General features: G+C 40.9%; 1 protein-coding gene across 1 annotated transcript in view; it reads left to right on the top strand.

The window, feature by feature from the left end:
• The first annotated feature begins 15029 nt into the window (after window positions 1-15029).
• The window catches only part of LOC122925332, a 135653-nt gene continuing 126888 nt past the window's right edge, over window positions 15030-23794 (top strand). The window contains exons 1-4 of the mRNA XM_044276721.1: window positions 15030-15075; window positions 15258-15331; window positions 18932-19043; window positions 22412-22486. Of these exons, the coding sequence (XP_044132656.1) occupies window positions 15312-15331; window positions 18932-19043; window positions 22412-22486 (207 nt within the window). The 5' untranslated portion in view covers window positions 15030-15075; window positions 15258-15311. The remainder of the gene's footprint in view (window positions 15076-15257; window positions 15332-18931; window positions 19044-22411; window positions 22487-23794) is intronic.

Genomic DNA, 23794 nt, shown 5'->3' with positions numbered 1-23794 from the left:
AATTATTGCCGGACTGAAAAAAAATCGCAAAAAATTGCCGACCCACAAGGAGCCTTAACTATCACCAAAAGATTAGGACAAAAATCTTTGCATAGTAAACATAAATAAACTTTATTAACAATGTAAAAATACATACATGATGGTAAAAAAGGCAGCACAAAGGCGGAACACAAAGGAGAGCAATAGGACCCAAGGAGGGGCTGGGAGGTCAGCACACCAGAAATCAGGGAAAAAAAAGATGATTGAATGGATCGACACACCACTCAGGGTATGCTTATCATTTCTCTTTTTTAATCACCAAGTCTGTTTATCCTTACATTTGCCTCCATTTCCTTTTGTTTGGGGCTTATTGTCCTGAGGTATCTTGGTGACCAGCATTCAATCATATTTTTTTCCCCTGATTTCTGGTGTGCTGACCTCCCAGCCCCTCCTTGGGTCCTATTGCTCTCCTTTGTGTTCCGCCTTTGTGCTGCCTTTTTTACCATCATGTATGTATTTTTACATTGTTAATAAAGTTTATTTATGTTTACTATGCGAAGATTTTTGTCCTAATCTTTTGGTGACAGAAGAACACTATAGTTACAGGACAACCCTGACATCATAAAGTGATGGGACCATCGGTATAGGCTGTAGTAATGGTCATAAAAGAAATTTTGATATCATACTACAGGCTTTTTCATTCATACAATCCACCAAGTATCCATAATACAGAATTCTACAAATGAAATATTTTGGGTAATACGCAGAGGATTTACATGTAATCACACAAGTACGTGCTTATTATGCGCTTCCATAATAACTCTGGTCTCCTAAGCCCATTGTTCTGGGAAGGAGCACTTTAGGAGTGGGGGGTTATTTATGATGCCTCTCCATAGCTTAGCCGAGCAAAGCTTTCTCCATTAATATGTGCATCAAGTATATATTTAATGGAGCATGATTATACTCATTGCCTTCAAGTGTGTCTACTTTAAATAGTGTTGTCTTTCATATTCCATTACTAAATAAAAAATATTTTTTTATATCTAATGGTATTCTCAGCTGAGGTACACTCCTGGAGAGCCAAGACTCAAAATGGACATTATACTATGGCCATTAAATGGGTTTTCCATTGGGGAAAAAATTTCTTAAATGGCTTAGTCATACTCTCCTCACGAATCCCTCCCCGCTTCCACTCTAATGCTTACCAGGTCCCTGCTGGTGGTTACTTCCTGGTCCCCAGCAATGCCAGGCCAGCCAGTCACTGGCTGAGACAGATCACCGCATTGGCCAGTGATTGGATAAACAAGTACTTCCTTTGTGTCAAGATGAGATCAGGAAGTAGAGACCAGTAGGACCGCAGTAAGCCACAATGGGAATGGAGGGAGCCTGTCAGGTGAGTGTCTCTTCTTTTATTTTTAACCCACTCCGAGCCCTTTGAGAGAAAGAAAAATCTCTTTGGACAAGTAACTTGACCTTTTATTTGTCAGTCGGTTCATATGTAAAACCTTGTCTGTTTTATAGTTAATAAGGCATAACTGTCATTCCAAATTATTTGAATAAGACAAAGAACAAGTGATTATAAGAAAAAATGTCATGTATTTAGTTACCTGACTCCTGATTTCTTCATGTGAAAATCATCTCTGAATATTGCCCCCCCCCCCCCCCATCCTGTTTATAGAAATCATTGGCCACCCATTGTCAGGGAAAATTAATAGACAGTAGCTCAACAAATGCTGAATAGCATGGTAGAAGTAGGGAGAGGTGGATGGCATCTGCATGCGCACTACTCCTGTGCATCCAGATAAGGGTGTTATGGTTCCGGCAGACAGGGCAATATTTTGGCAAGCTTGATGAATTTGTAGGCAGCGTTTATGGTTAAAAGCAGTGTTGGACTGGGTAGCCTAGGACGCACCAATAAAATAAATTCAGGGGGCCCACTGTAAAGCTACCAGTAAATACTCGGGGCAGCTCAGCCCCATAGAAGTGAATGTGGCTGAGCTGCGATACCAAGCACAGCCACTATACAATATACGGCACTGTGCTTCACAAAAGAGCCAGTGTCTTCTCAAACAGTGGATAGCCGGGGGGTCCTGGTGTCGGACCCCACCTAACAAATACTGATGACCTGTCCAGGGGAGAGGTCATCAGTATTATAAATCTCAAAAAACCCTTGTAAGGCTGTACACCAGTTTTCTGGCATAGAAAAATCCCAAACCTGCACTTGCGGCAAAATTTGTGCCTCTTAAGCCTTTTCAAATGCCCTTGCCACTTTTTTGAACATAAGCGGGAGGAGGGGTGCTGCGAGCAGAAGTTCTGTGGCCTGACTCATTATGCCAGAAATCTTTTTCAGCTCTGGGCTGGAGTACATTTCATTTCTGGTGAATGCACAGCAGAAGATGCAACAAATGTATTGAGTCAATGTGCCCCTTAGTAAATTTGTCACATCTTCCGCTAGTGCAGGGCATAATGAGAATGGCGTACACAATGTCGGTCTTAACAAATCTCCACCTTGATTCCCCATTCAATGTCTTGGATATTTTTGTTGCAACCTCTACTAGTGAAGATAAAGATTACAAAGAGGGAATTACAGTTCTTGGAAGTTTGCCATTCTGTCATTCCACCTTTTAACATGCTACCAAAGGTGCACAAGATTTTGACTAACCCTCCGGGTCGCCCAGTTGTGGTTGGTATAGGTGGCCTTTGTGAGCAGGCCTGTGTTTATTTGGATTTTTTTCTCTAACCTTTTGTTTTAGGCCTAGGATCTTATGTCACGTGATTCCATGCATTTGATTGAGAGTCTACATGATGCCACATAATCGCTGAATACTTTGTTGGTCACATCTCACACACAGATGGTCTCTCTGCTACAAAATACTTTTTGGCCAAATCCTCGAGAGGCAATCCAGCCCACCACACTTTTCTGGTAAATTTACTGGAATTCAATCTCAATCATAATTACTTCGTTTTTGACCGTATTTGCTACGAACAGATATTCAGGACAGCGATGGGTGCCGCTGTGTGCCCTAGCTATGTCAATCTTTTTTTAGGTTGGTGGGAGGAGACACGTGTGCACCCACTAGATCTGTTCCGTTAACACATTGTGGGCTGGTATCACTACATTGATGATGTCCTTTTTTTTCCGCAGGGACCAATAGAGGTATGTGAACAGTTCATAGGCCTACTAAATCAAAATCGGCTTAAAATGTTTTTGACGCACAAAATTTCGGATGTGGAAGTCGACTTTCTTGATTTGAAGGTCCGGATCGATGGCTCTCATATTGTGATCATTGTTCCACAAGGACACTGCCAGTTTACTTCACTATCATAGTTTTCATCCCACTCACTTGAAGAAGGAGATACCAAAAAGGCCAGTTTTTAAGACTCCGTCGCAATTGTACATCTGACAGACTTCAGGGAGGCTTCGATTGATCTATCATCACATTTCCAGAAGAGGGGATACCCAAAAAGGATTTATTTCACAGGTCTTTTGTCTGGCCCAAGGCTCAAATTGTTCTGATTTGTTTCAACCTAAACCCAAGACTCAATATAAAAATCAATGGGCAGATTTGTATAACATTTTGGATACACATTGGTATCCACTTACCTCTTACTCCATATATTGATGACAAACTGAGGATAATTGCCCGTAGGGCACCTTATTTGAAGGACAAACTGGTGCATAGTCATTTTCAACGTCCCACAGGTATGACAGATGGAGGTATCAAACTGAAAGGCAATTATCCTTGTGGCAATTGCAATGTATGCCAATTTATAGATACTTTCACTAACTTAAGCAATCAGAAGAATATCCTTTAGAAAAATTATGTGAACTGTCGCTCCAAAAATGTGTTTTACACCCTTTTGTGTCCTTGTGGAAAAATCTATGTTGGACAAACAACACAGGAGCTATGCAAGAGAATACAACATCTCTCTAATATTAGTTTGGCATCACGTGACAGATCTAGAAAAGACAAATCTTTGATGTCAGTTGCAGCATGTGACAGACTGAACCATCACTGGGGCTGCTGGAGAAGCCTGAGGGCTAGCCTCCTTCCTATGGACTATGGACCCAGAACTATGGAGACCCTCCTTAGACCTCTTGGGGTTACAAAAAACTATTACCCCTGATTTATGTTTGGAGTTTTAGGCCACATGTTTCCTATTGCCCATTAAAGGTGCAGCGTTGAAATCCCGCAAAACAAAAAGGGTTAACTCTGCTCTGAGACTCCCAATGAATGTGTTAGTTTATTAGTCCCTTTGTTCTATTGTGTTAGTGATGGGATTAAGATAGCTGACTCTAGGAGTAGCCGACTCTGGTGTAGAGGTGTAGACCACCCTATGATACGCTGAGGAGATAATCCCATCACATGTGTCTCCTCTCTTCCTATTTTTTCATTAAGACAGTGGGGAGGGGATGTCTGTTTGCATGCTGTTCATGTTTGATTGAGTTATGTTGTTAGACTTCTTGAACTGTACATATACTGAGTTGGTCTTCAATAAAGTCAGTTCGTGATTTACTCTTCAACATTGGTGTTGCCTGATGATTGAGGACTTTAGCGTTCTGTCCTCTTATATTGGCTCTGTCCAATTATTAGGCAGGTTTGGGCTGAGGACACTGGAATTTTGGTTCTAGCGGAGGGGAAGCTGTTTTCTGACAGGTACCCAGTAGGGGTACCAAGCGGTCCGTCACACAGCACATTTTTGGAACATCATGGCGGTAGGTGCAGTGGCTTGAGGATCACACGTTTGAATCGTATTCATAATAACATTAGGGGAGCACCAGTAGTTCAGTCGTTTTTTTTTTGTTTTGTTTTTTCAGTGATTGTTATTTACGTGTTTTATCTTTCCTTTGTTGAGGTTGATCACTATAATACACAGTTGGGCACATTTGGATTGGATTTGCCCAATGGGGGGATGTCATCAGCACACTGCACTTTCAAATGGATTTCACTATAATGGGTACACTAATAGAGCTTAGATGGATTTGTGAAGACATTCTAGAAGCCATCCTCCTCAAGACCATCGGCCTCCCAGGGCTACATAGAAGATATACTAAATGGACTTTAATATCACGTCTATGCAACCATTTTTGATATTGATCAATTCATTCATTTTTTCACCCCTAAACACGTTGTCTCCCCGGTGCAGACCTATAGGGTAACATAGTAGCTGATCCTCTTTTTGGATCTCTATTGTGTTTGCAATTGGATCATATATATTATAAATATAATTATGCCTATTTAAGATAGGATATTAGTGACATAATCATGTTTTGAGTACATCCAAATATAATTGCATTTTTTCTTGATAATAATGGCTACTTTGATGATATATTGTAATATTAATTTTTATAGTCATTTTGTGGGAATTGATCATGGTGTTTTAGAAGATTTCTAATTATGATACACGATTCAGTATATTCGATATATACGGTAAATAATAATAAAAAAAAATATTTCTTTTTTTTTAATTCTCTAATCACGATTCATTTTATTTGTATAGCATTTCTGATCATGATGGATTACTTACTATAATTGTCTTAAGGCTTACATGCACTTAATTATTTATTTATTGATTTGTCATGATGTTGGTGTAATAGTTAAAATTTTTTTAAACAAATTGGTCTATATGAATTATGCATTGTATTTTATTCATCTATATAATATAATACTTCTAATAATTTTTTCTACATTTTCTATTTTTAATGTAGACACTTTGCACTTTATTATTATTATTATTATTTTATGAATTATTGGCCTATTAGATATATAAAAAGGAAGGGAGGAACATATATATGCACATATATACTTGCTTTTACAATCATGCTCATTGTTGATTTCTCTATATAATCATGTGTTTTGTGATGAATTGATCTGTTTTGATTATAGGGCACCTTTATTTGCTGTGATGCTGTTATCTTGTACTCAATATTCGACTTAATAGATTTTTTCCTCTTTACCCGTTTTGATGATATATATGGTGTTATGCAGGCATTTTATACTTATCCATACTTCCTGCTGACGGAACGCATGCCAGGATATATTTCCTGTCGTTGATACGTACACCAGGATATACAATGCACTTTTCGCTCATGCGTGGATGGCGCTCGTCATGTCCAGGATTCATTTCCTGGCTATGGAATGCATCGCAAGGATGCTTCTATTTGAGCGCCATTTTGTACATGCGCGTAGACAGGTCTGAGAAGCTGCCTCACATCATACAGCGCCATTGTACAATCTTATGGGTTCTGCACCAGGGGCACTTGTTTTTACCACACCCTCTCTCCAGCTGATTTTACTTTCAAAACAGGTGAATACGATTGTAGTTTAATTTACACACACATATATATATATATATATATATATATGTGTATATATCACACTCAACATGAATAGTTGCCCCATGAGGAAGCTGGCGTTATCCGGCGAAACACGTGGGGTGTATTGCCCACCAACCTGCGCCACCCATCTGTTAATATGATAAGTAGTCCATAATTTTTGGTGCCATATTTTTATATTTCATATATTGTGTACTTATGCGGTGGCATACAGATGTTCCTATTTAGAACCAGGTTGTTGTGAGTATGTGTGTTGGATATATTGTGGATCCACACACAATGTCGTAATTGTATACAATGATTTTATTTTTTGTGTTTTGTGTTCCTAAATAAATGTATCCTATTTAACAAGAGGTACAGCTGATGTATACCATGTTTCTTTTTCTTACTTCCTATAAAGATACATATTGGTTATCTAGAGGATGAAGATATAGGGGGAATGTATCAAGATGCGAATGTATTCAAGTTGGTTTTCAATTCACATAAGAGTTGGCAAAAGGAACAACAAATTAATAAAAAGTGTCACAACATCTTTAAACTGCCTAAAAAGGCAGCTCCACCTTTCCATCCTTCTAGCTGGTGTGCTTTTGCAACTTTTCTGAAACTTAAAAAAAAAAGTCACAATGAAAAATCTGTCTAGAAAATCAAAACCATACTAAACCACAGTCATTGTTATAACACTTTTCAACTATGTAACTATGTAAAGCAGCACTTGTGCCAACATTTGAAACTTGAAACTTTTTCCCAATAGTGTCTGAAGTAAATGATAGTATATGATATTGCCTAACCAACAATAAAATAATTAAAAAATCTTACTTTTATTTCAATCGATGAGGAATACCAAAGCAGACATTTAGGGGTGGGTGGGGGGCCTATGTGGAGTATTTTTTCAGCATCTAAGACATATTTTATTAACATACTGGGGATACAATGTGAACTGAAACTGATACAACTGGTTGCATGAAATGAGATGTAACATGTTTAGTGCAAAGTTAGAACATTTTTTTTTTGTAATTATATCAGTATAAAGAACAGCAGGACCAGCCTTATATGTAAAGACAATCTTATGAAGACAACCAGCATAGAGTAGGGGAAACCTACTTAATACTCTCTATGCCATGGATGCCCAACCTTCGGCCCTCCAGCTATTGCAAAACTACAATTCCCAGCATGCCTGCACAGCCTACAGCTATTTGGGCATGTTGGGAGTTGTAGTTTTGCAGCAGCTGGAGGGCCGCAGGTTGAACATCCCTGCTCTATGCAATACATGGATGGTCATTTAAAGGATTTAAATGTATGCCATGTAATAGTTCAATTTCCCTGTGACAGGAAGAAACATCTGACCAGGCATGGATTATTCTGCCTTTAATTTCTGATTGTCGTTGGTTAGAAGCTGGTTGAAAAGGAGATGGAGGACACTCAATGATCAGAATTGATGGCCTATTCTAAGGATAGGCCATCAATGTAAAAGGACTATAAAAACCCTGTTATTAGCAGTGGAGGTGGATCCACTGTGCTAACCAACTGGTTTGACTTCAGGTTATTCCTAAAGATGTTGTCCTTGCAGTCCCCTGGTATTCACCCTATAATCCCTATACAGGGATCTTGAATTTGCTGCGGGGGAGCCACCAGACTGCTACCTCTTTGAATAGTCCCGATGTGGTTGACTGTTGAGCCAACGGGATCACAGATACCGGTGCGTGGCAGTATATCACTGAATAGTTATCCTACTTAAAACTTAACTTTTAGTCATTATTATTTAAAATAGGTCCCACAGAGAAATTTCGATAGCTGCATATATCAGATACAGTGGACTTAAGCACAATGAGGCACAGGGTAAATGTACACAATAAAGAGCACGAATTTGGACCAAATAGTCCCACTCACGGTTTGGTGATTGTTCTGTTTACGGAGAAGAGTCGTACCGCAGCAGGATAGTGGGAAGGTCCACAAAAACTGATAAAGGGGTATTGTAGTCACCGGCTCTTCTTATACAGGACAGGTGGATAGCTGGGAAGATTAAATCCCTATCCGACTGGTGAGGCCCTGCCTAAAAGCGGAGAGGTCTCCCGCCTATATGCGGGAGAATCACCCCCAGAGGGAGCGACCCCACTTATCGACGGCTGTCCCTGTTATCCTGTCCCTGAAAAAAATATATAGCTCCCAGTGTCAGTGCAGCCAAAATAAAGTTGTTATATAATCCCAACGCGTTTCCTCCGATACATATATTACCGGATTCATCAGGGGATGTAAAAAATATATAAAGATGTAGATGATCAGATGGATGAATGGCACAATAGCCGTCAGCCCAATAGCTCTCTGTAGATATGTCCAACTGAATGATGCAGTCCAGAGTACTCTCTGCGACTGCCCCTCTATATATACTGGTTCTAATTAACATTATATATTAGATAAATACCTCATGGTTTTTTGATGTGCGGCGTGCGTTCCACCATCGTGCAAGTCGAGACCGGAAGTATGTCATAGTATGAGCGCCGACCGCTACCATTGGCTGTCGATGGAACGCATGGAAAACCGGAAGTCGGCATAATGCGCCGGAAGTGACGTAAAGGGACACTGGAACGCATGGTATATGCGTTCCAAAGTGATTCGATCATAAATATGCGCTAGAATTTTAGATAATACATCGCAAAATGGAGGAAGTATTACATGTAAGGGCATAATCAATAAACATGATAAGAGGTTATAATTCATTGAGGTAAAAATGTCATAATAGTGTATATATAGATCACTTTAGGAGTTGGAATGAATGGTATGGGACGGTAAATGGAAACAAGGGAGGACAATTCTATTGTTTATACTAGAACTAATGATTTAGTCCTACCATCTGATAAGAGTACCATTTAAATATAGATATTGAAATGTAGACCTATTCCGGTCTGATATTTTAATTTGTATAATCCGAAAAATAATATACTATAATCATGATCAATGAGATTATATACAACAAGTTTTCAAAAAGGTAAATATATTTATTTGTCCAGAAGGGTGAGAATGATGGGTAAACTTAATTAAATAGTGTATTATTCTCAAAACCTAACTAGAACTGACCGAATGAGAAAACGCACAACAATATATTTGAACACAATTTTTTAGATAAAGCAACCAAAGGACAAAATTTCATTGAGCCCACATGGGCTCATCGTTTTCAGTCGGTAAGTCCATTCGGACTCTTTCTGTAAAATTCTCCTATTGAGGTCGCCTCCTCTAGGGGATGGGCGAATAACCTCAATAATACAGAATTTAGGACATTTGGGGTTTCCATCATGGAGATCATGAACATGTCTAGAGAGGGTGGTATCCCTTTTATGCTTAATGTCCCCTAGATGGTCCCCAATTCTTCTTCTGAATTCCCGCTTGGTCTTTCCGACATACTGAAGTTGACATGAACAGATACAGAGATATACCACCCCGGTCGTTTTGCAATTTGCAAAATCCCGAATATCGTATGTTTTGTTGGTAGTATTACTCGTGAAATTTTTAGTTTGGTATATGTAAGGGCAGGCTATGCAGGAACCACATCTGAAGGTCCCCAAAGGTTTTCTATCTAGCCAAGTGCCAGGTTTTTTAACAGCTGTATAGTGACTATGAACGAATCTGTCACCTAATGATCTACCTCTTCTGTATGTTATGGCAGGTTTAGATGGAAGTATGTCATGAATATCTGGATCCAACAAAAGCATATCCCAGTATTTTTGAAAAATATTTCTAACCTCTCTGCTGCAGGTATCATATGTCCCAATTATGCGAAAGATGGAGTCAGTGTCATGTTTTTTTGGGTTTAGGTGATAAAAGATCTGTTCTATTTTTACTCAAGGCCGACCTGAAAGCCCTTTGTAAGGGATAATCCGGGTAACCTCTTTGGTTAAACCTAGTCTTAAGGTCTTTGGCCTGACTGAAGAAATCTTTCTGGGTGGTGCAGTTTCTGCGAGCTCGCAAGTATTGGCCCTTTGGAATGCCACATTTAAGGTTTTCTGGGTGATGACTTTCCCACCTAAGGAGATTATTTGTCGCTGTAGGTTTCCTGTAAGTTTTTGTAATAATGGTGCCATTCCTCAGGGTAATGTATAAATCCAAAAAGGCCTAGACAACCGGTGCGTGGCACAGAAGGAACAGGCAATCATGTAGTCAATAACAGACTGAGTTCAGGGTTGTCAGAGTTTGTTTAAATCTGTGAAACAATCTATACGTCAGGGCAGGCGGCACAGGTTCAGGAGACAGGCAGCAGTTGGTACACTGGAACACAAACAGAATATAGCGCTCACACAGGCTCTGGCTAGAGAGATCAAGCTCTGACAGAGATGAATTGCACAGGCAAAGAAGTGAAGTCAGAGGAACAGCTTTATAGGTGGGTTGATTAGCTCATTGGTCAAGAATCAGACAGGACATTAACTCCTGCAGCACTGCAGGGAAAAGTATCACTAAGGGCTCATTCAGATGACTATATCCATTTTGAGGTCCACAAATTTCAGATCCGCAAAAGACGGATACCAGCCGTGTGCGCTCCACATTTTGCGGAACGGAACGTCGGCTCTATAATAAAAATGCTTATTTTAGAAAAGGACATGTTCTATCTTTTTTGCTGGGCCACGGAGTGGATTACAGATTTGGACAGCACATTTTGCTGTCCACATCTTTGGCGGCCCCATTAAAATGAATTGGTCCACATCCGTTCTGCAAAATTGTGGAACAGATGAGGACACAAATATACGGTCGTCTGAATGAATCCTAATGCACACACAGGAAGAGACCTGGCAGACACAGTGGGCTGCAGCATGGGACACTAAATGAGTGATCCCACTCTCAGGGGTGGGATTCAAATGTTTAACAGGTTCTCTACTCAACGGCGGACACGCAGCGTCACGACACATGTTTACATATACATACACCATATATATGCAACACACATAAATACACCATATACATGGTACACATACACATAAATACACCGTATATACACTACACACACATTCCTGTACCACGCAACAAAGGAGCTAAACTATCAGTGGTGCACAAAGCAATGGAAGTGAACATCTCCAGCTGCTCTGCCGCCGCCAGAGGACCGGATCGGGATTCAACCGGTAACACGGTTCTCTGATCCAGTTGTAATTTTAACAACTGGAACTGGAGGGAACTGGCTGAATCCCATGCCTGCCCACTCTGGATGGCAGGATAGTGGCGGGCACGGAGCACCACCATAACAATCCCTTTGATACTAAAAACTTCAAGCAGTATGTTTTCTAATTACTATGTAGGCATGCAGACAGGCAATTTATCTTGTCTAACAGGACAGGTTGTACAAAAGTGCAACATGGCTATATCATTTTCTGTTTACTTATGATTGTTTTATTACATCTTGAATGCCCTGACAGCAGTAATGCCTTTTACTATTGCGTCAGAAGACTGTTTTGATTGGTTGTACATGCCACTTAGATTGAACAATAGGTAACACAGCCCTTCTGTGCTCTAATGTTACCACCTTATCCTGTTCTGTGACTAATTTTTTAAACATTTCTTGTATGTGTTACTTTTGTGATACTTTAAGGTGTCTACTGTGCCCACTGTGGTCCCCGAAACTGTACGGCAAAAACAGATAATCCCACTGAAAATACTAGTACCACACATATAGTGCCCCCTTTAATAACACCCCAACTTCCTCCAAGTGCAGTTGTCCGTCTGCCTCATGCCGGCCAAGACCACCTTCACCTGGCTGAGATCGGGGAAGGCGTCCCTTACTGCCATGCCACCATCCTGCCCCAAGTGTCCATTTTGAAAACTGAAATATAGTCACCCTAGTATAATCCAAGCAGTGCGTGCTGGAGAAGAGACACAGGCTGCCAGCAAAATGTCCTACTTATCCCTGATCTCCTGCTTTCACTACCCACCTGCTAGGGGAAAGCAGTCAGTCAGCTGTGGGTTGGCAGAGGAGCTCATGAACACTATATGGATGATGCAGTAAGGGTATGTGTATATTTAGCAACAGAGATTAAAACTGAATCAAAATGTTGGAAAAACTATTGTGTGGTTTTTATGCAGTTTTTTGTGTTGGATTTTTTTTTTCATGTTTTAGCATGTTTTTACTTTTAACAACTGCAACCACATTGAAAACCACTTTAGAATTACATCACAGTTTTAACTGCATCTGACCGCGAGTATGTGAGAACGTACTCTACGTATTCTACATCTACCTCCATTAGCAGATAAGTGATAGGCTGCTAAAATCAGTGTGTCTGTCACTTCTTATTCCGCCCTGAGTACTCAAGTTGCTAATGTCTGTATAAAAAATGGTTTAACCCCTTCCGGACCTCTGATGTTCATGTACGGTGAAAGTCCAGTCTTGAAAAAGGGCGCCCACTCGTGAGTGCACCGGGTGCCATAACCACCGGGTTTCTGCTGTTTTCAACAGCGGAGGCCCGGAGTTATGGTCTGCCATCAGTGGTAATGTGGATTGCAGACATTTAACCCTCAGATGCCACAGGTCAACTGTGACCACAGTATCTGAGAGCCGCACACTTGTCGGCCCGGATGCCTTTACCTGGCTAAGATCGGGGAAGGCCATACTAGTAATAGGCCTTAACCTGTACAAGGCTTCCAGGTTTATTACTAGTATAGTCCAATGATAGCAAACAAGTGGCAGCACCGCATTGGAATATACTGAATCCTGTATTCTGTAATGTCACTTCAGCAAATGACATTTATCATGTAGAGAAAGTTTATACAAGGGACTTGGTCCATATTGTCTCCTTTGCTGGCTGGATTCATTTTTCTATCACATTATAGGTGGCTCAATTCCATGGTTACAACCCGGAAATTCATCAGCGGTGGCCGTGCTTGCACACTATAGAAAAATACACCATCCTATATACGCTCCCACGGTCCCGGTCACCAGAAAGGCTGGCAATACAGGGTGGTCATAACCATGGAAACAAGCAGAGTATAATGGCATGGAAAAATGAATCCAGCCAGCAAAGGAAGCAATATGGGCAATAACAGTATATTAGTAAGTGCCTAGTGTTAACATCATGATAAATGTTATTTGCTGAAGTGACACAACCCCTTTAAGATCAGAAACTATTATGTTGGTTGCACACAATGCAGATTCATGTGTGAAAAATCCACATAAAATCCATAAGAAAATCGCACATAAATCTGCACTATTTATGCATTTTTAGAGCGTTTTTATGTGGTTTTTGGTTTATGAGGATTTGATACAATTTTACTGCAGATCTCATCCTTCCATTGAAAAGGGTGAAATCCACACAAAAAAAGCGTAACAACATTTGACAAACTACAGATTTTAAAATCCACACAACAGGTAAATTCCTGGTACTAAGGTAAAAGCAAAGTCTACATGAGATTTCTCTAATCTCATACAGTTTGCTGGTACTGTATTATGCTGCGGTTTTTCCGCACTAAAATCTGCATGAAAAAACTGCACGTAATCTGCTTGAAAAATCTGATCAGAGGGGGTACCGGAAGTTAAATCTGAAATTGCGATCTATCATCAGTATAAATAAAGCGGACAACCCCTAGAGCTAGAGGTATTTGCAAATTGATGTTTGTCACATTATTTACGGCCATTTACTGTGATTTAAAGGGGTTGTCCGGGATCAATAAATTTTTTTTTTAAGTGTACTCACTGTTAACAGGTGATTCTAGGTCCCCCCATATGTTTTAAGGTATTTTCGCCATTTCTAAACGGCTCTGACGGTCCCCCACGCGCTGTTTACATCTCTGTTTATTTTTGTCTAACTTCCTGCCGCTCTGCACTGTGCAGAGCGGCATCACGTGCATTCAGATGACTCTCCTCTCCGCCGTGACTCCGCCCCCTCATTGTTATTCTGCCTCCTGCCGCACATCGCCATGTCCTCCATGCATCCGCCCCCTTGAATCATATTCAGCCTCCTGCCGCACATTCCCCCCCCCCCCCTCAGTAACGCCCCCAAACTCCTCCTAGCTCAATGAGGCAAGAGACTAACAGCCCTCACCTGAGGTTGACAACAAACCTAACCACTGGCAACTGCATGCGGCTCAAAGAGTCACGACCATGACCATGGTCGTGATAGTAAGGTATCCTGCTACCTAAGCTGTTTAGACTTTATTGCAGTGAGGGGAATACCGTAAAGACACTCTTCACACTTGGACACGCCAGTCTTATCCTGAAAAACCTGTACGCCTCAGTTGTGAATTAAAAGCACGATTCTGTAGGATTAGACTTGAGAAAGCTAGAGAGGGAAGAGTATGATCATTTCCTACCTTGCTCATAACTATACGAAACCATCTGGGGAGATTTGTACTGTGGGAACTGTGTTTTTGCCATCATCGGATGTACTACAAACCTCATTCTTCAAATAAAGTAAAGAGAGATATTTCATTCTGCTCCATCTGGCCTGGTTACTGACTCCAGCACCATATACCAACCATTGCGCTCTACATGCCCTGCCTTGCACCCCATACAAACACTCAACATCCCTGACACCCTGACTTTTATCAGCTAGGAGTCCCAACATCAGAAGGTGCACCCTTCTATCACTGCACAGCCATAGGGAGCAGCGGTGTGAGGACAGTGACTGTGATTGACAGTAACAACCAGAGGCACTACCACTCCCCTCCACCCCTATAGCTCCTCCTGGGCTTGCTGTACAAGTACACAGTCATTCATCTCCAGGTCTTACAGGAAATATCATTTATTTTGCACGCAATGTCTCCCTGGCTACACATACCACAGAATCATTGAGGTAGGTAAACATGTTTCTTCATACAGCCTGCTGTGTTAGCAACTCATTGTCGTCACAGGACGGTGCGTAGACTGCAGCATGAGTACTGTGCTCCTTGCTAATGAAAAGGTAATGAATGATCTCCTATAAGTAGTCTCATCTTTGTGGTTTTACTGTAATACATATTTCATGCCCTCTTGCAGGGAGAATGTCGGCGGTTCTATCGCGTGGCCACCAATATAAAGCATGTGTGTGGGATGCTGCTGAGTATGAAAAGGTACTGTCACCTGGAGACTTCCTAACCTGTGTTTTTGCCATCAATATAATATTATTTGTAGCATCCCAAGGTCGAAATACCAGGGCTTGAAATCTGTGTCAAGATTTGTATTACTTTATCAGGGCTGCACCTGCAAAGCAGCAACGTTACAGCTGCCTAGTCTTCTTCATGTTTGGAGTATTGGACGTTTAATCTGGATTTCTTCCTCAAGTTCAAAGCAAAGACATATTTTGATCGTTATGTTAGGCTGGATTCACATCACTGTTTCATTTTCCGTTATTCTGATCTGTCAGAAGAACAGAAATAAAAGATCCTGTAAAAAAAAAACTGATCCTGTGCATTCATTATGCACATTTTGCATCTGTTTTAGCCATTTCCATCTGAAATCAGTTTTCTTAAACAGAAAAAAAAGTTCTGCAATTAGTACTTTTTTTCTGTCCCCAAAAAAAGTATCCATTTTTTTTTTTATAGGATCCGTTTTTTTTTCTGTTCTTCTCATAAATCAGAAGAATGGAAAATGAAGCAGTGATGTAAATCCAGCCTTATTTGAAGAGTGGGGCGCTGAAATAATTAATTCCTACTCGCTATAATTAATTGTCAGTTGCCATCCAGCAGAGAATTTGGCGGGTGATTTTCTAGACTGTCAACTCAAAAGGTTGCCTATAGTCTTCTTGTGCGAGGTGTTTGTCCCTGACAATCACAGTCCATAAAAATACATTGAGTTGCGTGTAAATTCAGAGTATTTTTTTTTTTATATTAATGGCAATTGACATAAATGCAGAAGTGATTATGTAGGTCTGATAAATGTATACATGTGGAGAAGAGACACGTGCTATTGATCACAATTAAGGCCTCATGCACACCGTCCGCATCCAAGTTGCATTTATGTGGGTCTGATGTGGACCAATTCACTTAAAAGGTGCCGCATCCGCATGTCCATTCCGTGGCCCCACAAAAAACAAAAAAAATATAGAATGTGTCCTATTCTTGTCTGTATCACGGATAAGGATAGACTAGTCTTGAGTGCCAGACGTTCCGTTATGCAAAATGTGGAATGCACACGGCCGGCATCAGTGTTTTGCAGATCCACAATTTACGGACCACAAAATGGACACGGTCATGTGCATGAGCCCTAATTCGTTTATTTCATGGTGTAAAAACCAGGACTGTGTGACATCTGACACTTTCTTCTACTGTCAGTAGTAAAAAAAAATCCATATAGGGATACGGACTGGCATTCTCACTTACTGCCAATGGGATTTGATATAGATACACATTTATTAAAAATGTTTAACATGTTTGTTAAAAAATCCCTAATGTACAGTCTATCTTCATACAAATAAAATACATAACCTCAAATAATTAATCAACATTATAGGAGATCTAATATATAAAGCTGAGTGTATGTATGTCCGCTAAAGAAATCCGCATTCCGTAAGTCGCATTTACTATTACAGAATTTGGCACACAGGTACATCAGGTCTCCGGGAAGGTTTTAGAGCAGGTCTCAGCTCTCTAGGACGTACCATTCCTGAGATATTCCCCAAAAATGCATTAGCCAATAGAAGCTTGGTCACATAACCCTTATCAGCCAATAGAAGCTCACAGGCCGTTAGCCTCCACATACACAGTTTTACTCCAGGTTTCCATAACAACCCAGCCATTTATTTTCACTGCTGTAGGTCAGCTTTAAAGGAAATCTGTCACCAGGATAATCACTATTGAAGTACAGCCATGGCCTAATAGCACTTAGGACCTTATTTCAAGATGTGCCTTTGTTCCAGCAATAGATGTTTTTATCCTCTGAAAATCCAGTTTATTTGGTATGCAAATGAGCCAGTAAGGTGCCCAGAGGGTCGTCACTCTTGCAGGAAGGAGCCCAGACACGCCCCCTTCCACAATGTGTCCACAAAAGATGAACTTAAAACCCCGCCCCCAGATCCCGCTAATCTACGCCCCTGATCCAGTTAGGCCACGCCCCTACCACTCCTTAGCCGACAGGGATTGAAAAAATGAAGGTAAAAATCAACTGCTTTTAGCTGCAGGGGTGGGAGGGAGGTTAAACTTTTTCCCTGCAGCTTACACTCGGAAAGCACAGTGCTGCTGTCTTAGAGTGAGCTGTTCAAAAGGACACGCCCCTGATCTGGTTAGGCCATGCCCCTTCCCCCTCCTCAGCCGACCGAGATTGAAAAAATGAAGTTAAAAATCCACTTCTAGGTCCAGCTAAGCCACGCCCTGATCTGGTTAGGCCACGCCCCTCACAAGCCTCAGCCGACAAGGATTGAAAAAATGACGTTAAAAATCAACTTCTGTCAGCTGCAGGGGTAGGAGGGATGGTGACTTTCTCCCTGCAGCTCACACTCAGACAGCACAGTGCTGTTGTCTTAGAGTGAGCTGTTCAAAAGGACACGCCCCCTCCCACTCCTCAGCCGACAGGGATTAAAAAAATGAAGTAAAAAATCTATCTCACAGCACAGTGCTGCTGTCTTAGAGTGAGCTGTTCAAAAGGACATCCTTGTGTCTGTCCAGGCCCTGCGCCAGACGGAGGACTGGGAGTCTGAAGGGGGCGGTGTGCTGTAGAGGTAACTGTTATAGTGGATAGTGTTGATATCTTTTAACGTATAAATATTCAACAATTTAGACAGCACTCCAGATTTTGGTTAAGTGATTTTTATTTGCATTAGCCGGACATAATGGTCCTTTTTGAAATATCTTTTGATATCTTTTAACGACACACACAAACACTAAATGAAATATATTAAATATACCCGAGCGAAGCCGGGTCCTTCAGCTAGTACAGCATACAAATGAAAATAAAAAATAATAAAAGAAAAATATATAAAGACACAGATCAATAAATGGTGAATAGAAATGTTATATTGTTGCAAATCAAGATTATACAGGTAGTCCTCCTGTATAGGTATATCTCTACTGTGTGCACACTTATATAGATAATAATGTCCAATATCTACCACAGGGCTCTTGCAGTGTAAAAATGGATCTACTACTACAGTGAGGAACAGAAGTATTTGAACACCCTGCAATTTTGCAAGTTCTCCCACTTAGAAATCATGGAGGGGTCTGAAATTCACATTGTAAGTGCATTCCCACTCAGAGACAGAATAAAAAATAAAAAAATTCAGCCCAGAACTACAAGGGAGGAGCTGGTCAATGACATGAAGAGAGCTGGGATGATTTATTTTTTATTCTGTCTCTCAGAGTGGGAATGCACCTACAATGGGAATGCACCTACAATGGGAATGCACCTACATGATGTCTAAGTGGGAGAACTTGCAAAATCGCAGGGTGTTCAAATACTTCTGTTCCTCACTGTAGCTACTATTAAGTAAGCTGCGATATACAGTGCCCAGTTTTATTGCAGAGATACATAGTTGCCAATATTGTCAATTCTATGTTTGCATTAAATTTGCGTATCACTTTTTTAGATGTTCTCCTGTATGTATAGTATATTATAACATTACTTTACTGCAAATAATAAAGTTGTACGTGTCCTGGAATTAGTTCACTCAGTAGTAGTAAAAAATATCCATGATCCGTATTATATATGCTTCTGCCTATGGTCTGTATGTTTTTCTGTAGATATATTGGGAGGAACGGTGTAGTGGAATGGGCACTCTTTCACCTCCAGATGCAGATACAGAGCAGAAGAGATCTGCTCTTCAATATCAGCAGCTTCTCAAAAAACAATATGGTAACTAATTTCATACTAGCTTAAAGTATACATCGATATTAAAGTATATGCAGGCAGCGTGATCTATCAATCTATGTTTTACTTTAAAGTGCTGCAGAGTTTTTGTGAAAATATAGTTTTACCACTGATTCCAGCTTCCCTCTGCCCACCTCGCTATAAATTAAAAGGGTTCTGCAAAATACCTTTAAGGCACCAGTTGGTGGGTGTTTGTCAGTAATCGTGCCTGCGGATAGGGAAGCATGATCATTTTAATAGGTTCCCATAAAAGGAAAGATACACATAGGCTACTTTCACACTTGCGTTCAGAGCGGATCCATCTGCATTATATTTCAGAAAAAATTCTAAGTGTGAAAGTAGCTTCAGACGGATCCGTCCAGACTTTACATTGAAAGTCAATGGGGGACGGATCCGTTTGAAATTGAGCCATACTGTGTCAACTTCAAACGGATCCGTCCCCATTGACTTACATTGTAAGTCTGGACGGATCCGTTTGCCTCCGCACGGCCAGGCGGACACCCGAACGCTGCAAGCTGCGTTCGGGTGTCCGCCTGCTGAGCGGAGCGGAGGGCAAACGGTGCCAGACTGATGCAATCTGAGCGGATCCACATCCACTCAGAATGCATTGGGGCCGTACGGATGCGTTCGGGGCCGCTTGTGAGAGCCTTCAAATGGAACTCACAAGCGGAGCCCCAAACGCCAGTGTGAAAGTAGCCTTAGATATTTGACTATATAACTAAATGGGTTTTCCGGGAGGAAAATATTGATGACCTATCCTCAGGGTAGATCATCAATATTGGATTGGTGGGGATCCGTCTCCTTGCACCCCACTCTGATCTACTGTTTCTTAGGGCAGTGGTGTGACATTCATCAGTCATATGGCCTGTGTGTAGCTCAGTCACATTCAAGTGAATCAGCCTGAGCTGCATTGCCAAGTACAACCACTATACAATGTATGGTGTGGGCTTGGTATCCAGTGCGCACTGTGGCCTCTTCAAATGGCTGCTCGGCAGGGGTGCTGAGAGTCGCCCACCAATCTGACACTGGTGACCTCTCCTGAGGATAGGCTATCAATATTGTCCTTCTGGAAACCCTTCAAAAAAGCCTTGTTCTTCATATACTGCATTTACCCTTATTGTAGCATCTTGTTAGGCAACGACGCATTTTAACAATCCATATGATAGCAAGAGAACCATCATCTCTGTGCTTATGCTCCCTAAATATGGTGTCTAAAAAATGTCGAAGGGACTGAGATCACTCCCTTCTATCTTCTAAAACAGAAAGTAACATCCTAATTATATTATCAAGTGTACCTCAGAAGGGGTGAGCTGAGCAGCTGGCATTTTGGTGGCTCCTAAATGGTGGTGGGACGTCCTGGAGAAGATTCAAACTGTAAGGGGAATGCATGACTCTGCCCAACCTGTCAATTGGTTGAGCGTTTCTACTACAAAGGAAGGAATGTAGAGGTGGAAAAGGCTGGCAGGTACATGTGGTGCTCCTAATACACGGATAAACTGCTGTCCATCTGAGGTGCAATTATGTTTTTGCCTCGTTGACTTGCACTCCTGTCTATACCTCATTCTAGCGCAAAAGACGCTATTGTGCTGTTATATTTTTATCAAGGGAGTCCTGAAAGATACTGTGTATGGAATACATCATACAGACGTGGACAAAATTGTTGGTACCCTTTGGTCAATGAAAGAAAAAGTCACAATGGTCACAGAAATAACTTTAATCTGACAAAAGTAATAATAAATTAAAATTCTATAAATGTTAACCAATGAAAGTCAGACATTGTTTTTCAACCATGCTTCAACAGAATTATGTAAAAAAATAAACTCATGAAACAGGCATGGACAAAAATGATGGTACCCCTAACTTAATATTTTGTTGCGCAACCTTTTGAGGCAATCACTGCAATCAAACGCTTCCTGTAACTGTCAATGAGACATCTGCACCTCTCAGCAGGTATTTTGGCCCACTCCTCATGAGCAAACTGCTCCAGTTGTGTCCGGTTTGAAGGGTGCCTTTTCCAGACTGCATGTTTCAGCTCCTTCCAAAGATGCTCAATAGGATTGAGGTCAGGGCTCATAGAAGGCCACTTTAGAATAGTCCAATTTTTTCCTCTTAGCCATTCTTGGGTGTTTTTAGCGGTGTGTTTTGGGTCATTGTCCTGTTGCAAGACCCATGACCTGCGACTGAGACCAAGCTTTCTGACACTGGCTAGTACATTTCTCTCTAGAATTCCTTGATAGTCTTGAGATTTCATTGTACCCTGCACAGATTCAAGACACCCTGTGCCAGACGCAGCAAAGCAGCCCCAGAACATAACAGAGCCTCCTCCATGTTTCACAGTAGGGACAGTGTTCTTTTCTTGATATGCTTCATTTTTTCGTCTGTGAACATACAGCTGATGTGCCTTGGCAAAAACTTCGATTTTTGTCTCATCTGTCCACAGGACATTCTCCCAGAAGCTTTGTGGCTTGTCAACATGTAGTTTGGCATATTCCAGTCTTGCTTTTTTATGATTCGTTTTCAACAATGGTGTCCTCCTTGGTCGTCTCCCATGTAGTCCACTTTGGCTCAAACAACGACGGATGGTGCGATCTGACACTGATGTTCCTTGAGCATGAAGTTCACCTTGAATCTCTTTAGAAGTCTTTCTAGGCTCTTTTGTTACCATTCGGATTATCCGTCTCTTAGATTTGTCATCAATTTTCCTCCTGCGGCCACGTCCAGGGAGGTTGGCTACAGTCCCATGGATCTTAAACTTATGAATAATATGTGCAACTGTACTCACAGGAACATCTAGTTGCTTGGAGATGGTCTTATAGCCTTTACCTTTAACATGCTTGTCTATAATTTTCTTTCTGATCTCTTGAGACAGCTCTTTCCTTTGCTTCCTCTGGTCCATGTCGAGTGTGGTACACACCATATCACCAAACAACACAGTGATTACCTGGAGCCATATATATAGGCCCAATGGCTGATTACAAGGTTGTAGACACCTGTGATGCTAATTAGTGGACACACCTTGAATTAACATGTCCCTTTGGTCACATTATGTTCTGTGTTTTCTAGGGGTACCATCATTTTTGTCCATGCCTGTTTCATGAGTTTATTTTTTTACATAATTCTGTTGAAGCATGGTTGAAAAACAATGTCTGACTTTCATTGGTTAACATTTATAGAATTTTAATTTATTATTACTTTTGTCAGATTAAAGTTATTTCTGTGACCATTGTGACTTTTTCTTTCATTGACCAAAGGGTACCAACAATTTTGTCCACGTCTGTATGTGTGCTGGGTTTATCTTAGTTATGAAATAAAGCTAAACTGATTATTGATTTTCTATTTCATTATTACTTTAGAAAAAGGACTTTGAAAAGCTGAAGAGCTTGCTATCTGTGTGTCCAAAGCAAAGGAGTCCAGAAATTCTCCGACAGGTAGAACTCATGTTTGTCCTGGAATATTGATTATTCATTGTAAGTGCTGCCGCTGGGCATTAATGACTCTTAACATGTCATCCATTGCTGCAGCCATGTGAATAAATGGCACTTATCACCTGACCTGTATTGAGATATTACAGTCCGAATAAACAGAACAGGTTAGCTTCAGTTCACACTTCTTGGTGACGTATATGGAAAACTGATACGGTGTCTTATTTATTAGCAGAGTAATATTCAGGGACCTCTAGTGACTAGAAATGAGCTAATCGATTGCAAACTAATCAGATTCGACAGGAATTTTGTGAAAATTCGAGGTTCACCCAAATCCAAAAGAAAAAAAATTATAATACAGTATATATACAGTTAATTTTTTAAAGCGAGAGACAAGAGAGATATCCTAGGAGACATTAGTCTCTTACACAAATTTGCAGGCCAATTGGAGCACTTTAGAATTAAATGTCGGATTACATCAGCATATGCTAGGAAATGTCACATGCGATTGGGAGCCAGGAGTTATTACTCATCCATGTTACTGTTGCATAAATATTATTTCCTTATGTTGATATAGCTGCAGCATACTGTGCAGTGCTGTATACAGAATATATTAATTCACATATAGGAACTCTGTATTTATAATGATCAATGACATATGTTTTGGTATGCTATGTCCACAATATGGTACCTCCCACCATTCACACGAAGCTTGCTGGCCTGTAGGGGGAAGGTGTGAGTGCAAGGCAGGAGAGTAGGGGGGGATGATCCGGATGTGGAACCCAATGAGCAGCCCGCCTTGGTTATAGTAAAATAAAGTATCTCCTTTATGGAATAGATTATAGGTGTCACAGTGCAGATACAAGCAGTAGGCACAATTCTCAAGTATTTCACAGAGTAGGCTTTTCCCAAAAGCTGTGTATAGGGAATGGCTACTATGGTTATCTTCCCTGAGTCTCTTTCTGAGTACATGCCCAAATGAGCAAAGGAATGCATTCTCTCTTTCTCTGCAATGCCCAACTGTGGGCTGGAGTCCCAGATCAAATGGCCAGCCTGTCTCAATAGTGTGGTGGGTGCCTGAAGCAATTAACATTAACCATATGCAGTAAAGTCCAAAGCTGTAAGCATGCGATTTCTTTACTGTTTTTGTCCAAGCACTGTCCATAATCGTCCTCAACCTTATGCAAAAATTCAATGCTTAAGGTTGGTTCTTAGCGAAGTTGCTTTTCTGGCACCTTTCACTCATACAGGGATGGTGCCTCCCTGGAGAATTATCTCCAACTTGACTCTTGGCTTGCATACTAGCAATTACCC

Source organism: Bufo gargarizans, chromosome 1 (assembly GCF_014858855.1).
Source record: "Bufo gargarizans isolate SCDJY-AF-19 chromosome 1, ASM1485885v1, whole genome shotgun sequence".
Classification (NCBI taxonomy): Eukaryota; Metazoa; Chordata; class Amphibia; order Anura; family Bufonidae; genus Bufo; species Bufo gargarizans.
Note: the sequence above shows the minus strand (reverse complement) of the source record. Positions and strands in the feature narration are given on the sequence as shown.